We start from the raw sequence: 16272 nt of genomic DNA, 5'->3' as shown, positions 1-16272 counted from the left end.
GAGATGCGTGGGGCCAGAGCCTGTGTGAGGAAGGCCTGCTGTGCAGAGCTGAGCCTGAGAAGCTCATCTGATGGCAGAGCACAGACGATGGGTAAGAACACGAGGAAGGGTCTTCAACTTACCTTTCAACAAAGCCTGGCTACTGGTGACTGGTGAGCAATGAGTAGAAGGCTGTGTCCAGACCCAGAATGTCTGAATGCATCACAGCAGCTGGGCTACAAGGAGTATTTAAGGACACATGCACATATCCCAACACTTTAAGTGCAGGTCAATGTTGACAGCACTGCAAAGGGAGCAGTGGAAGGGAATGGGTGAGAACCAGAGCCAGAAGTGAAGAGTCAAAACATCAACAGCGGACTTCCCTGGTGGCGCAGTGGTTGAGAACCTGCCTGTCAATGCAGGGGACACGGGTTCGATCCCTGGTCCGGGAAGATCCCACATGCTGCGGAGCAACTAAGCCCATGCGCCACAACTACTGAGCCTGTGCTCTAGAGCCCGTGAGCCACAACTACTGAGCCCGCATGCCACAACTACTGAAGCCCGCGTGCCTAGAGCCCATGCTCTGCAATGAGAAGCCACCACAATGCGAAGCCTGTGCATTGCAACGAATAGTATCCCCCACTCACCGCAACTAGAGAAAGCCCGCACGCAGCAGCGAAGACCCAACACAGCCAAAAATAAATAAATAAAATAAAATAAACTTATAAAACAAAACAAAACAAAAAACATCAACAGGAAAGTAAAGGTAGAAACTCTTGGACTCTGTCGCTGGTACCACACACTGGTGGATATAGGACACAGGCCTGGTGTGATGGGAACCCAGCTCTGATACCTCACCATTTCCTCACCCCCATACACAAGGGCCACATTCCTTTCAGCCTCCCTTGACGCTACAGGAAAAACATCCACCCTGTCAGGCACCCAGGGCCCTCCTATTGCTCAAGGTGAGCAACCACCTGGGCCTGAGGAGGCCAGTCAAAAAAGAAAGACAGGGAAAGGGAGTGGGCCCCATCCCATGAGATCACACATTCTAAAATTATAAGGACATTAAAGGAAGGTCTTAAAAGAAACAAGCCAGTAGTCTCCTCAAGTAGTGACCAGGTCAGCATGTGAACATCCTGGCATAAGCAGGCCCCAAATTCTGTCAGCAAAAGACAGTGGAAGGCCTGGGACACCGAGGTTCCATGCTGCTGGACAGAGTCACCCAACCACGGACAGGGAAGGCTGGTGGGATCTTTCACACAAACATCAAGATTTCTGACTCCTGAGCCCTGTCTTACAAGACCTCAGAGCAGCAGGGATGGGACTGCTGGGAGAGAAGGAATACAGTGCACAGAGCCCAGCCCTGGCAGCAACGACACACATGCCAGGAAACCAGGAAAGGAAGCATTACCCATGGTCTCACTGTGGGAAGCTCAGAGGTTTCACTTGGCTTGCTCTGACTCTGGTTTGGTAACAACCTCATATTAACAGCTTGAAACTGCCCAGAGTTGGAGCATTTATACCAGGGAAACTGGCAAACGCAACAATCAAGGGTTGGCTGGGTTTTTTTTCTTTTTACTAACTGTCTAGACTTAAAGTAATGGAGACTATGCTAATAATGAGGACTACACATGGTGAGTAATGTCGTGAATAGAAACATTTATTCCACCCAGCAAAGTCACTGAAGAAAAGTCAAGTTCCAACACATTTATTGTCTTCTTACTTACTAAAAAGAAGACATACACCTGGCAAATGAACACAAAAATGTTCAACATCATGAATCACTAGGGAAATGCAATCAGACCACAGTGAGATACATCTCCACACTTTAAAAACAGATAATATTAAAAATACTGACCATACCAACCTAGTTCTGGTGAGGAATATAGGGGAACTGGAATGCTCCCATACTGTCAATGGGAATGCAAATGGGTACAGTCATTCACTTTAGAATACGAATCCCTATGTTCATATAAAGAATTTTATGTACACGTTCATAGTAAGCTTATCTGTGATAGCCAAACTGGAAACAAACCACAAAACCTCATCCTTTAACAGAGAGATGGATAAACAGTCAAATTGTGGTATATCTAAACAGTACATTTTTCAGATATTAAAAAAATGGTCTCTTCATGGAGACAAATTAGATGATTCTCAATATAATGATGCATTGTGAAAGAAGAAAACAAATACAAAAGTAAACATTAAGATCACAATGATATTAAAAGTCTAGAAAACACTAGCTAATTGAATGGGAAAAAAGTAAATCAAAGGACTTCCCTGGCAGTCCAGGGATTGGAAATCTGTGCTTTCACTGCCACAGCCAAGGTGTAATCCCTGGTTGGGGAACTAAGATCACGCAAACTGTGCAGCATAGCTGGGGAAAAAAAAAAAAAAGTAAATCAATACTAGCTACCTGAGAGTCCTGGGAGAGATGTCAGAAGTTGATATGGGAATGATGGATGTTTGTTATTATGATGATGATTCCATGGCTTTAGAAGTATTAAAATTTACCAAGCTGTACATTTTAGGTATGTTTATTTCAATGCACACAAACTATACAGCTCAACTAAATTTTAATAGGAATTGGTTTCACATAAAAATCTGAACCTCTTTTCTGAATCTCTTTTCAGTAGAACTGTGGCAACCACAGCTCAATTCCATCACCTCTCCTACTCTCATGAGGGGATTCTGTCACAGCAGCAATGAAGACTGGCGAGCAATAAAACGTGTTTCCACTTAAGTTATCCAGGAACTCTGCCTGGGTTCTAAAATTCACATGCCAGAACTACATGATTTCTACTCTCATTCCCCATTGTTTTCACTGTGCAGCAATGGGCTTCAGATAAAAAATTTGCAGACGCTACGGGAATCCTACAACCTTTACGTTATTCAGTCTGACACAGACTGGGGGCTCGGGGGAGAGAAATAGCTCTGTAGCTCCTGAGAATTTCTGCAAAAACCTTATCCTAAACAGCCATAGTCATGGGAACATTCGTGGATGCAGCTTTAGAAAAGGCTCATCCCTTCTTGTTGCTAGTCTCTCACACCCTATTAATTCCCAGAGTGTTTCTGTACCAAATATGGTTCCCTCCTGATATCTGTAATCTAACACTCAGGAACACCAGCTACCACATTGCGGACATCATAGCACACGTGGACATAATGGCACACGGCTCTTTTCCGGCTGGACCTAGAGAACTTCTTCTCTTGAACAGTACTGGAGGCATGATGTGACATCCCATGTGAAAAAGAGAACCATTCATACTGCTCCAAAAATCACTGGTGGTTCTCACAACTGTCCTCATCACAGGGTGATCTCGGTGCCCACCAAAACTTCTGACATCCAGGTCACAACATTAGTCCCACAGAGCCCTGCAGTCTACCCCAGGAGGCCTTCAACAACAATTCAAATTAGTGGAAACTATTCTCCGCCATGATACTATCCACAGTGAGGTATACAAACTTTGGAACACCCACAAAACCTGTTCCTCTTCATCCTGACAGTCCAATTTGGTTCTCAACATCAGTCTAACAGTGAACAAACCCCAAGATGAAAGGTGGCTTAAATAATAGTCTTTATTATGGCATAGAGCAGAAAAACTGAGGCAGATAATTCCCAAACAGGGTGACTTGGACTTAAATAAAATCCACCATTAGCATGGTATTAGACAATGCCACCAAAGAAGGCAAACCACTGTGAGCCACCAGGAGAGACTGGACGGGATCCCCATGATCAAAGCTGCTTTGGTCCTGTCATAGGCAGTTGACAGGAACTAAGAGAATGACAAAACCCAAGTGCGCAGGGTATCCATGCTTTTCTACAAGGGATAGGAGAGCACAAAAGCTGACCTACCCTGATCACACTGAGATGACTGATTCCCAGTATTGGGATCTTCCTTAGAGATAAGAAATTCACAGTGACATTAAGTATGGCAAGGGCCCTGCACAGGTTAGAAGTAGAGCATAGCTCCTTAAAAGCTTCCTATGAACCTGGTACTCATAGGCAATCTGCACACTAGGGCTGTTCAGATGTATGGCATTCAACTTCCAGTTGATGACTCCCTCAGAGCCTATTCAGTATGATGTACTAACTAAGGAGACAGCTCATTCAAAGCTCTCCTCATCTCATTTGAAGGCCTTTCTCCAGTAGGAAGTTTCTGGTGACAAATGAGGTTAGACCTTCTGCTGAAAGCTTTCTTACGTTCACTGTGCTCACAGGATCCATCTGGCCTGTTAAGTTTCTGGTGCTCAGTCAGAGCAGACTCTGACAGAAAAATGTTCCACATTTGCTGTACTGGTGATGCCTTTCTGTATGAGCTTTTTGGTGTTGAGTACGTTGGGAGTTTTGGCTGAAGAATCCTCCACATACAGTGCACTCATATGGTTTTTCTCCAGTGTGAACTCTGGTGCTTAATGACAGTGGAGTATTGACTAAAATGTTTCCCATATTCAATGCACTTATAAGGCCTTTCCCCAGTGTAAACTCTCTTGTGCAAAACGAGAGTAGTTTGGCTAAATCACTTCCCACACTCACTGCCCTTATAAGTCTTTGCTCCAGTGTGAATTCTCTGGTGTACAATAAGGTTGGAGCTTTGGCTAAAGAACTTCTCCTTTCACTGCGCTCATAAGGCCTTTCTCCAATGTGAATTCACTGGTGCCAAACAAGTGTGAGTGGGTTGCTATTTAAAAGTTTTCCCAGGGGCTTCAACTAAAGATGCCGCAACTAAAGATCCTGCCTGCCGCAACAAAGATCAAAGATACCAGGTGCCGCAACTAAGACCCAGCACAGCTAAATCAATCAACCAATCAATAAATATTAAAAAAAAAAAGTTTTCCCACATTCACTACACTTATAAGGCTATTTTCCATTGTGGACTCTCTGGTGCTTAACAAGTGAGTCTTTGCGACTAAAGGCTTTTCCACATTCACTGCACTCATAAGGCCTTTCTCCAGTGTGGACTCTCCAGTGCCGAACGAGACTGTCTTTATAAATGAAGGTTTTCCCACATTCACTGCATTCATAAGGTCTTTCTCCAGTGTGGACTCTCTGGTGCCGAAAAAGGTTTACTTTAGAAATAAAGGCTTTCCCACATTCACAGCACTTATAAAGCAGTTCTCCAACATGGAGTCTCTGGTGCTGAACAAGTGACTTTTTGTGTCTGAAAGCTTTCCCACATTCACTGCACTTATAAGGCCATTCTCCAGTGTGGACTCTCTGGTGAACAAGTGACTTTTTGTGTCTGAAGGCTTTCCCACATTCACTGCACTTATAAGGCCATTCTCCAGTGTGGACTCTCTGGTGCTTAACAAGTGAATTTTTGTGTTTGTAGGCTTTCCCACATTCGCTACACTTATAAGGCCATTCTCTGGTGTGGACTCTCTGGTGCTGAATGAGCGAGCTTTTCCAGCTGAAGGCTTTCCCACACTCACAGCACTCATAAGGCCTTTCTCCAGTGTGGATTCTCTGGTGCTTAAGAAGTATCCCTTTAAAGCTGAAGGTTTTCCCACATTCACTGCATTCGTAAGGCCTCTTTCCAGTGTGGATACTCGGGTGATGAGCCAGTTTGTGTTTGCAGCTGAAGGCTTTCTCACATACATAGTATTTATAGAGGCTATGTCCATTGTGAAAGGCCTCTGCATACTTGGCGTCCTTTTGTGGAGTGACCTGGTGCTGGAGAAGGCTAGAGCTACCAGGGAAATCCTTCCCAGCCTCCTGGCATGTGAAAGAGTTCTTGGATGCATGGACTATGTGGCTCCTCATAAAGGCCTTACCCATGTCTCTTTTAAAGAGTTTCCCTCCACTGTGCTGGTGAAATTTCACACCTGACACACACAGTTTCTGGCCAGGAATTGTTCCCAGGTCTTTAGCTACACACAAACTACTGTCTAAGGCCAGGCAGCACCTCTCCCAGGGATAGGACTTCCAGATGGACAGGTCTGTCTTTGAAGTATTTATTCGTGGCACTTCTACAGAAACATTATGCTCAGAAGTTATCTCCTTGTGCTCTGCTCCATGCCAACAACCTGAAAGCACAGACATATGGATGAACTTCATGTAGATTTTGGAAGAAGGAGGCAGCCCCACCACAAATATGTGTCTGACGTACCAAGAAATAAATCCATGGGACTATTTTCCAGACAAGGGAGCTGGCAGCATGCTAAGGAAAGGACCTCTGTGCAGCACTGTGCCTCTCCATGTCACAGAACAGGGAGGACTAACCGGGCAAGACACAAGGGTGGTGGGAGCTCACGGAGGAGCCAGGGGTCCACAACTCACTACTCCGGAAACAGTTGACAGGCCTTGGTTGTTGGTGACACTCGTGTGCTGTGTGGAAAGCTGTATCCTGGACCAGGAAAATCCGACTGTCACTGAGTAGCTGGTGTAAAAGGAGTATTTTAAAAATAGGTGCAGACCTTATGACACATTAAGTGTAGGCCAATACTGGAGAGCACAGCAGAGTGAGGATGGAGAGGTCCAGTGAGGGGTAACCTTGGGTTGAAAGTCAGAGTAGAAATGAAAGAAGGAGCAAAGTATCATGAATGAGTAGAAAAGACAGAAATGAGAAAAACAGTCACTGTCCTTGGCACCAAAACAGTGCTCAGCACAGGACATGTGCCTGATATGATCTGAACCCAGCCATAATATCACTTCCTCCCCCTGATGCCAATCACCAGGGCCAGGCCCACTTTGAGCCCCCCTAGCTGTGGTTGGAGTCATGTCCACTCTGTCACATACCCAGGGTTCTCCTCCCAGCTCCAGTTGGAGAACAACATGGAACCTAGAAGATGCAACTTCTAAGGGAAAGATAGCACAGGTGAGTGGTCAGTACTGGCCAGGGGAACAACCAATCCCCCAAAAAAAACCTCAGGAAAGAAAAATAATGTCACAAAAATACTTGTTGAGGAGGGTATCATAGAAACAGCCTAGTGGACCCCACAAATAGTGACCATGTTGGTTCACAACAATGCCCGGTATACTCAGGGCCCAGGAAATGTCACGTAAAAGAGAACAGAAGCTGGAGCACAGAGGTGGCATGGGCCTACAGAGTCAACTTAGCTAGGAGTGGCTGAGAATTATGGAACCCACTGAACTAATTCCAAGTTTTTGAAGCAGAAAATCTTCACTGAACAAACCTCAGAGCAGCTGGTATTGGAGCTCCTTGTGAAAGGAGGCAGTCTACACACTCACCCAGCCTTGGCACTTACAGCATAGATGACAAGGAAGCATTAATAGAGATGTGCCCACTGTCTCTCTGTGAAAAGAGCAGACTTCCCCTTGGAAAAAGAAAGAAAGGCAGGGAGCAGCCCAGGATGCTGGGATAGGTGTGAGGGTCTTACCCAATGATGCAACAAGTGCAAAGGTCTCCAGCAACACATCGCGGTACAGGAGTCTCTGGGCCTCATCAAGAAGCTTCCATTCCTCCTGGGAAAAGTACACAGCCACGTCCTCAAAGGTCACAGGGCCCTGTGATGATGGGACAGATTTGTACATAAGCAGCCTCTCTCCCCAGGACCCCATAAGTACTTCTAACCCCAGCCCGTACTCACTCTGGGTTCATCATCCACCCCAGCTCTGTGACATAGAGGGCAGTGGGGCCCAATGACTCTTCATGCTTCCTTGATCAGTATGTACAACCCTGAGCAACAACAGGCAGGTGGACAGATAGATACCATCTAATCTGTGAGCCTGGTATGCAGGGCCCTTTCCCTTTCCTCGAAGACAACAGCCTGAGTGTACCCACTATCATGTCTCCCAGACACAAGCAAACTTAGCCCCATCCTTCTCTCTTATACTCCTAGTACTAGGGCCTGGGGCAATTACTTCATACACCTTCCCCACATGCATATTACTTACTGGACCTGCTCATACATCTGATCCCCATCACCACCACCCGGCCCACAAAATTGGCATGTCTCCTGCCTCCTCACATACCCTTCTGCACATGGCATCAGAAAGTGCCTGTCAATGCAACAGGATCCCACCATACCCCAACTCTCCACTGGTGGTTCCCAGCCCTCTTCTGAAGGCTTTCCCACTAGGCCTTGTTCCTGACTTCTACCTCAGTCACAACACGCAGATCTAAATACGCCTGGTCAGGTTCATTTCCATATAGCACATTATGTCTCTTCACCAGTTACAATCTTTGCCCATATAACACCCATTCGAAATCCACACCCACTTGACACACCTTAGGTAAATTCATCTGACGTTGTGACAAACTCCCCAAGTTCCACCACAAAAGCCTGGTGAGTGCACAGGAAAAGAAATAAGCACCAGCCTGACTTTGCTATTACTTCACCTCCATTTCTGCCTCCCCTCTGCATCAATTTCATGGCCACTCTCCCATAAAAACCTGGGCCACCTGCTGGACTTTCCCTACCCCCTACCTTCCCGCTGATGACCACTCCTCTTGTCTGTCTTTGTGACAGCCCCCCTCTCTTCCCTTGTTGCCTAATGGCATCCTGAAGCCTTCCCCAGCACTCTAGCGCTGCATGTTCAGCTGTCCACTTTTCTCCTATATTTGGGAGTCACTGGAACATCTGAGACTCAACATGGCTGAAACCCAGTTCACCTGGTGCTTTCACTGCCATGGGCAAGGGTATGATCACTGGTCAGGGAACTAAGATTCCTGCAAGCCACATGGTACAGCCAAAAAAAAAAAAAAAAAGAGGGAGAGAGAGGGAGTAACAAGAAGGAAATGGCACTAGAAAATTAGTTTTGTGATAAAGAGGTTGTGGCTAGAATCATAGTTTGAGATAACTGGACATCACTGATAACTCTTTAAATTTAAGACAAAGGAAACAATCTATAGGACCTGACCTCTATTGCACCCTCATTATATAAACATGGAAATATCTTCTTGGGTTCTAAACATCTTGATAGGGATTCCCAGCATTATAACTTTTTATTCTTACAATGATTCGTTTTATCCCCTTTAAAAAAGGGATTTTAACAAGATGTCTTAATCATTTTCTCTTCCAATACCACCAGAGAACGATGATGTAACAGTAAAATAAGGACTATTAGAAGAATAAAATCACTGAAAAAGCAAAAACCCTCTAAGTGCCTGTATACTGTAAAACTGTTAAGTTTACCTAATGCACGATGAGTGTGTATGAAAATACAATTATGGGATAGATTAAGATTAAGTATAATCATCTCATTCAAAGAACTAAGTTAAAATTAGTTAACTTGGAGCTAAACAAGATCAAAAAGTGGGAATGTTCATTTAAATATAATAGTAACTTTAATATACACGCTAGACAAGTGCATTCTTTATATACCCCAGAACACATAGCAGATATGACTGCAATACGAAGTTTATAAATACGAAAGTAGACCAAACAAAAAAGCAAACAAAAAACCATAAACAAAGAAAAGCCTTTTAGAAGAGGATCTATAAAAACATTTTAATCATATAGTAATATCTATAGAATACTTCACAGAAAGGAAAATGAATGGATACTCACGAAAAACATGGGTAAAATAACACCATACTGTGCAAATGAAGAAAAACACAGAATTCTTACATGATTCAATTCATAAAAAATTTTAAAACAAGCAAGCAAAACTAGAATCATCAAATATTTCCCACATGGTTGGCAAAACTATCAAAAAAAGAAAGAAAATGCTTACTTGAAACATCAGCCAGTACATTAATTTTGGGGGGATGCGGATAATTGCTTTGCAAGAACCCCACAGGCGGCTTCTGGGGGTCCTATTTATATCGCATATTTTGACCTGAGCGGTGAATAGATATTAGTTTTAGAGTTTACTGAACTGCACATTGAAGTTCTCTGCAATTTTCTTTTTCCACGCAGGTCATATTTGAAAATTCGGAAAACCAAGGTTTTGGGGAATAAAAATAACTATAGAACGCTGGTAAGAGAACACAGATAAAATAAAACACTGCTGAATGAGAAGAGTTGGGTGAGGGCCCGGATGACGCAGCATTTACCTGAATCCGACACATCTGCGCTGTCGCCGTCGCTAGAGGAGTTTGTGGGCGAAGGTGGGGCCCGAGCACGGGCGCCCCTCCCGGCCCCGAGAGAGAGTCAGGCCAGAGGGCAACCACGCCGAGCCTCAGACCAAGCTCAGAGCAGCAGGCACAGCGCCTTCCGGGCTCCCTGACCTCCGGCCGGCCCTGCGTTGCGAACTTCCCCACCTTCGAACACATCCGAGTTTACAAAATGACCACGGCAGACGCCGGAAAAGCCGCCCAGACGCAGTCCTCTAGCTCGGAAGTGCCTCTTTACTGAGACTTCATTGGTCCAGGGGCGCCGAGGAATGGGCGCAGTGCCTTCAGGGTAATGTAGTTCACAGGCCTCCAGGACCTGGCAAGGGGCAGTGCTCCCCTCCTCCAGGAAAGGTGCCGTCTCTCCGCCAGGGTTGCTGGGAGTGAGGCTCTGAGGAAGGGGGCGAGGTTTCACGCTTCTTAAAATGGACGCACCAGATTTTCATGTAGTCTTTGCTGATCACAGAGAGGTACACGGACATAATATATGAGATGTTCCCAAAACCTACAAAACCAAATGGGCACATGATACCAGGTTGTCACTCAGACACAAAGTGCATCCATCCATAGCTGGGGTCTAATAAACACTGTATTATTGCTCTTCCAATGGATGTAGGCTAAAGCTTTACTCAATTTATGAGTTTCACTGTGTTAGGTCAGGGTCAAGAGAGCAGAAACTCCAGACAGGGCCATGGTGGACAATACAAAGGAGGAATGTGGGGCGGCCAGAAGCAGGGGGACAATTTGTTGTTTCTCTGGTTCCCTCAGAAAAAAGTAGAGCCAGTGACGTTGTCCACTTATGGACACCACTTTTGAACATGCATCCGTGAAGAAGCATGTAATGAAACACACCTGTACACACCGATTACCTCGCCTTTTCTCTATCTCTGATTGGCCTTTCCTCACACTTTAGACCACCCTGCCTCTTTATCCCCTAAATATCACAGGCACCTTGCCACCGGGAGGGTGGATCTGAGAATTGTTCTTCTGTGTCCTCACTTGGCTGCCTTGTGAATGAAAATACTCCCCAGCAAACCTTGGCATCTCAGCGTTTGGCTTGCTGTGCCTCCGGTTCAGTAATAACCTCATACACACAGCTTGAAATTGCCCACAGTTGGAGTATTCATACCAGGGAAATCGGCAAACACAACAATGAAGGGTCGGTTGGCTTTTTTATTAAGTGTCTAGGCTTAAAGTAATAGAAGTATCTTAATAATGAGTATACGTAGTAATAATGTTGTGAGTACAAATACCTATTCCACCTAGCAAAGTCACCAAAGAAAAGTCAAATTCCAACACATTTATTAACTTCTCAGTTACTAATAAGAAAACAGACATTTTGTCAAAGAAGACATACACTTGGCAAATGAACACAAAAATGTTCAACATCATGAATTGTTAGGGAAATGTAATCACACCACAGTGAGATATGTCTCCACGCTTTTAAAACAGGAAATATTCAAACTATTGACCGTACCAACCAAGTACTGGTGAGGAACAGAGGGGAACTGGAATGTTCCCATACTGTCGATGGGAATGCATTTGGGTACAGTCATTCATTTTAGAATGAAACCATGTGTTCATATAAAGGATTTTATGTACGTTAATAGTAAGCTTATCTGTGAGAGACCAACTGGAAACCACAAAACGCCATCCTTTAACAGATGAATACCAGTGAAATAATGGTATATCCAAACAGTATATTATCATGAAAAAACCGAATTATTCACATCGGCAACTTAGATGATTCTCAAAGTAACTATGTATGGAGATAAAAAAAGACAAACACAAAAGTAAACATTCAGGCTCCAATGATATTAAAAGTCTAGAAAACACTAACTAATTGAATGGGAGAAAAGTCAGTCAATAGTAGTTGCCTGAAAGTCCCAGGAGAAATGTCAGGAAGTAGATATGGCAGTGACAGATGTTTGTTATGATGATGGTTCCGTGGCTTTACAAGTACTAAAACTTACCAAGCTGTGCATTTTAGTTATGTTCTGTTCAGTGCATACCAACTATACAGCTAATTAAATTTCAATAGAAATTGGCTTCACATAAAAACCTTAATCTCTTTGCTAAATCTCCTTTTCAGTAGAACTCTGGCAACCTCACATTAACCCCATCACCTCCCCTTGCCCATGGGAGGGAATCTGTAGCAGTAGCAAAGAAGACTGGTGAGCAGTGAAAGTTGTTTCCACTTAAGTTATCCAGGAACTCTGCCTGGGTACTAAAATTCACATGCCTGGACTACACAATTTCCACTCTCATTCCCCATTGTTTTCACTGTGCAGCAATGGCCTTGAGATAAATTATTTGCAGATGCTGATTCCTAAAACCTTTACATTATTCAGTCTGACACTGACTGGGGGCTCAGGAGGAGAGGAACAGCTCTGGAACTCCTGAGAATTTCTTCAAAAACTTTATCCTAAACAGACACAGTCACTGGAACATTTGTGGATGAAACTTTAGAAAAGGCTCATCCCTTCTTGTTTGCTTGTCTCTCACTCCCTATTAGTTCCATGAGTGTTTCTGTACGAAATATGGTTCCCATCTGATGCCTGTAATCTAACACTCAGGAACACCAGCCTACCACTTTGGGCACATATGGCACATGGTCTCTTTTCCAGCTGGACCTAGAGAATTTCTTCTCTTTAACAGTACTGGGGGCATGATGTGACATCCCATGTGAAAAAGAGAACCATTCATGCTGCTCCAAAAATCACTGGTGGGTCTCACAACTGTCCTCATCTCAGGTGACCTCGGGACCCACCAAAAATTCTGACATCCAGAACTCAACATTAGTCCCACAGAGCCCTGCAGTCTACCCTAGGAGGCCTTGGAAAACAGATTGGACAGAAACTGGAGTGAAAACTATTCTCTGCCATGACACTATCCTCATTGAGGTATACGAAGTTTGGAACACTCACAAAACCAGTTCCTCATCATCCTGACAGTTCAATATGATTCTCAACACCAGTCTGACAGTGAACAAACCCCAAGATGAAAGGTGGCTTAAATAATAGTTTTCATTATGGTATAGAGCAGAGCAAACTGAGGCAAATAGTTCCCAAACAGAGTGACTTGGACCTTGAAAAACCTATCCTGAGCATGATATGAGACAATGCCACCAAAGAAGTTGAACCTCTGTGAGCCACCAGCAGAACCCAGACTGGATTCCCATGGTCAAAGCTGCTTTGGTCCTGACAGGACCAAAGAGAATGACAACACCCAAGTGCTCAGGTTATTCATGCATTTCTAAGGGGATAAGAGCGCACAAAGATCTACCTACCCTGATCACACTGAGGTGACTGGTGCCAAGAATGGGGATCTACCACTTGGGTGAGGTAAGAAACTCACAGTGACATAAAGTCAGAAAGTACAGCATAGCTCCTTAAAAGATTCCTACGAACCTGGTACTCATAGGCAATCTGCACACTAGGGCTGTTTAGATGTATGGCATTCAGCTTCCAGCTGATGACTCCCTCACAGAGCCTATTCAGTATGATGTATTAACTAAGGAGACAGCTCATTCGCTGCTCTCATCTCATTTGAAAGCCTTTCTCCAGTATGAACTTTCTGGTGATGAAGGAGGATGAGGTTAGACCTTCAGCTGAAAGCTTTCTTACATTCACTGCACTCATAGGGTTCATCTGGGCTATTAAGTTTCTGGTGCTCAGTCAGAGCAGACTTTGACAGAAAAATTTTCCACATTTGCTGTACTGGTGATGCCTTTCTGTAGCATGAACTTTTCGGTGTTGAGTAAGCTGGGAGTTTTGGCTGAAGAAATCTCCACATTTATTGCACTCGTGGTTTTTCTCCAATGTGAACTCTGGTGTTTAATAAGAGTAGAGCTTTGGCTAAAACGTTTCCCACATTCACTGCACTTATAAGCCTTTGCTCCAGTGTGAACTCTCTGGTGTGAAATGAGAGTAGAGTTTTGGCTAAAATGCTTCCCACATTCACTGCACTCATAAGTGTTTGCTATAGTGTGAATTCTCTGGTGGACTTTAAGGTGGGAGCTTTGCCTAAAGAACTTTCCACATTCACTACACTCATAAGGCCTTTCCCCAGTGTGAATTCTTCTATGTTTAACGAGGCTGGAAATGTACCTAAAGACTTTTCCACATTCACTGCACTCATAAGGCTTCTCTCCAGTGTGAATTCTCTGGTGCTGAACAAGCTTGCGTTTACAGCTGAAGGCTCTACTGCATTCTCCACATTCATAAGGCCTTTCTCCTGTGTGGACTCTCTGGTGCTGAACAAGTCTGCTTTTAGTGGTGAAGGTTTTCCCACATTCACTACACTCATAAGGCCTTTCCCCAGTGTGAATTCTTCTATGTTTAATGAGGCTGGAAATGTACCTAAAGACTTTTCCACATTCACTGCACTCATAAGGCCTCTCTCCAGTGTGAATTCTCTGGTGCTGAACAAGCATGCGTTTACAGCTGAAGGCTCTACTGCATTCTCCACATTCATAAGGCCTTTCTCCTGTGTGGACTCTCTGGTGCTGAACAAGTTTGCTTTTAGTGGTGAAGGTTTTCCCACATTCACTGCACTCATAAGGCTTGGCTCCAGTGTGAATTCTCTGGTGCACAATAAGCTGAGAGCTTTGGCTAAAGAACTTCCCACATTCTCTACACTCATAAGGCCTTTCCCCCGTGTGAATTCTTCTATGTTTAATGAGGCTGGAGTTGCATCTAAAGACTTTACCACATTCACTGCACTTATAAGGCCTTTCTCCAGTGTGGATTCTCTGGTGCTTAAATAGTATGGGTTTACGGGTGAAGGTTTTCCCACATTCACAGCACTCATAAGGCCTCTCTCCAGTGTGGACTCTCTGGTGCTGAGCAAGTCCGTATTTGCGGCAGAAGGCTTTCCCACATTCACTGCATTTGTAAGGCCTTTCTCCAGTGTGAATTCGCTGGTGCCGAACAAGTGTGTGTTTGTCACTAAAAGCTTTCCCACATTCGCTGCATCCATAAGGCTTTTCTCTCGTGTGGACACTCCAGTGCTGAACAAGTATGTATTTATAGCCAAAGGCTTTCCCACATTCATCACATTCATAAGGCCTCTCTCCAGTGTGGACTCTCTGGTGCTGAGCAAGCCTGGACTTCCAGCAGAAGGCTTTTCCACATTCGTGGCATTTATACTGCCTTCGTCCATTGTGAGAGGCCTCCACACACTTGGTGTCCTTTTGTGGAGTGACCTGGTGCTGGAGAAGGCCAGAGGTACCAGGGAAATCCTTCCCAGGCTCCTGGCATGTGAAAGACTTCTTGTATGCATGGACTGTGTGGCTCTTCATAAAGGTCTTACCCACATCTCTTCTAAAGAGTTCCTCTCCACTGTGCTGGTGAAAGTTCACACCTGCCCCACACAGTTTCTGACCAGGGTTTGTGCCAAGGTCCTCAGCTAGATGCAAACCACCTTCTAAGTACAGGCAGAACCTCTGCCAGGGATAGGACTTCAGGGTGGACAGGTCTGTCTTTGAAGCATTTATTTGTGGCACTTCTACAGAAACTTTCTGCTCAGAAGGTGTCTCCTCATCCTCTGCTCTATGCCAACACCCTGAAAGCAGAGAAATGTGGGTGAACTTCATGTAGATTTTGGTAGAAGGATGCAGCCCCATTACAAATATGCATCTGACATAGAAACGAATAAATCCATGGGACTATTTTCAGGACAAGAGAGCTGGGGCAGATTATGAAAGGACTGCTGTGCAGTATTGGGCCTCTATACGTCACAGAACATGGATGACTCACCAGGTTAAAGACACAGGATGGGGTGGAACACACAGAGGAGCTGGGGTCCACAACCCACTCCTCTGGGAACAGTTTTCACCAGGGCCTTGGCTGCTGGTGCCACATGTGCTGTGCTGTGTGGAAAGGTGTGTCCAGGCTCAGGAAAATCTGTCACTGAGTAGGTAGTGTTCAAGGACTATTTTAAGGATACGTGGAGAACTCATGACACATTAAGGTAGGCCAATATTGGAGAGCACATCAGAGTGAGGATGGAGAAGACCAATAAAGAGTGGAAGACAGAGAGGTGAGGGATAATCCTGGGTTCGAATTCAGAGTTGAAATGACAGAAGGAGCAAAGTATCAAGAATGGGTAGGAAAGATAGAAATGAGGTACACAGTCACAGGCCTTGTCCCTAAAACACTGTGGGGCACAGGACGTGTTCCTGATATGATCTGAACCCAGCCATGATATCACTTCCTCCTCTTGATGCCAGTCACCAAGGTGGGTCCCACTTTGGGTCTCTCTAGCTGTG

The 16272-nt window shown here is 44.7% G+C and overlaps 1 protein-coding gene across 16 annotated transcripts in view; it reads right to left on the bottom strand.

Annotated features, from left to right (window-relative positions):
• Positions 1-16272, bottom strand: part of LOC309648143 (zinc finger protein 671-like) — a 78067-nt gene that overhangs the window by 55798 nt on the left and 5997 nt on the right. For 12 of the 16 annotated variants that reach the window (XM_082436422.1, XM_082436414.1, XM_082436416.1 and 9 more), the window contains 3 exons: positions 13412-15566; positions 9945-10506; positions 7324-7450 (listed from right to left, as the gene is read on the bottom strand). In XM_082436422.1, the coding sequence (XP_082292548.1) occupies positions 13675-15566 (1892 nt within the window). In that variant the 3' untranslated portion in view covers positions 7324-7450; positions 9945-10506; positions 13412-13674. Of the gene's footprint in view, positions 1-3547; positions 6010-7323; positions 7451-9944; positions 10507-11286; positions 15567-16272 lie in introns of those variants that run through there. The other 4 variants (XM_082436417.1, XM_082436419.1, XM_082436421.1 and 1 more) reach the window with 4 other exon arrangements.

This window comes from Balaenoptera physalus (assembly GCF_965194825.1).
Source record: "Balaenoptera physalus genome assembly, chromosome: 19".
Classification (NCBI taxonomy): domain Eukaryota; kingdom Metazoa; phylum Chordata; class Mammalia; order Artiodactyla; family Balaenopteridae; genus Balaenoptera; species Balaenoptera physalus.
The sequence above is the reverse complement of the archived record's forward strand: the minus strand, read 5'-3'. Positions and strand labels throughout refer to the sequence as shown.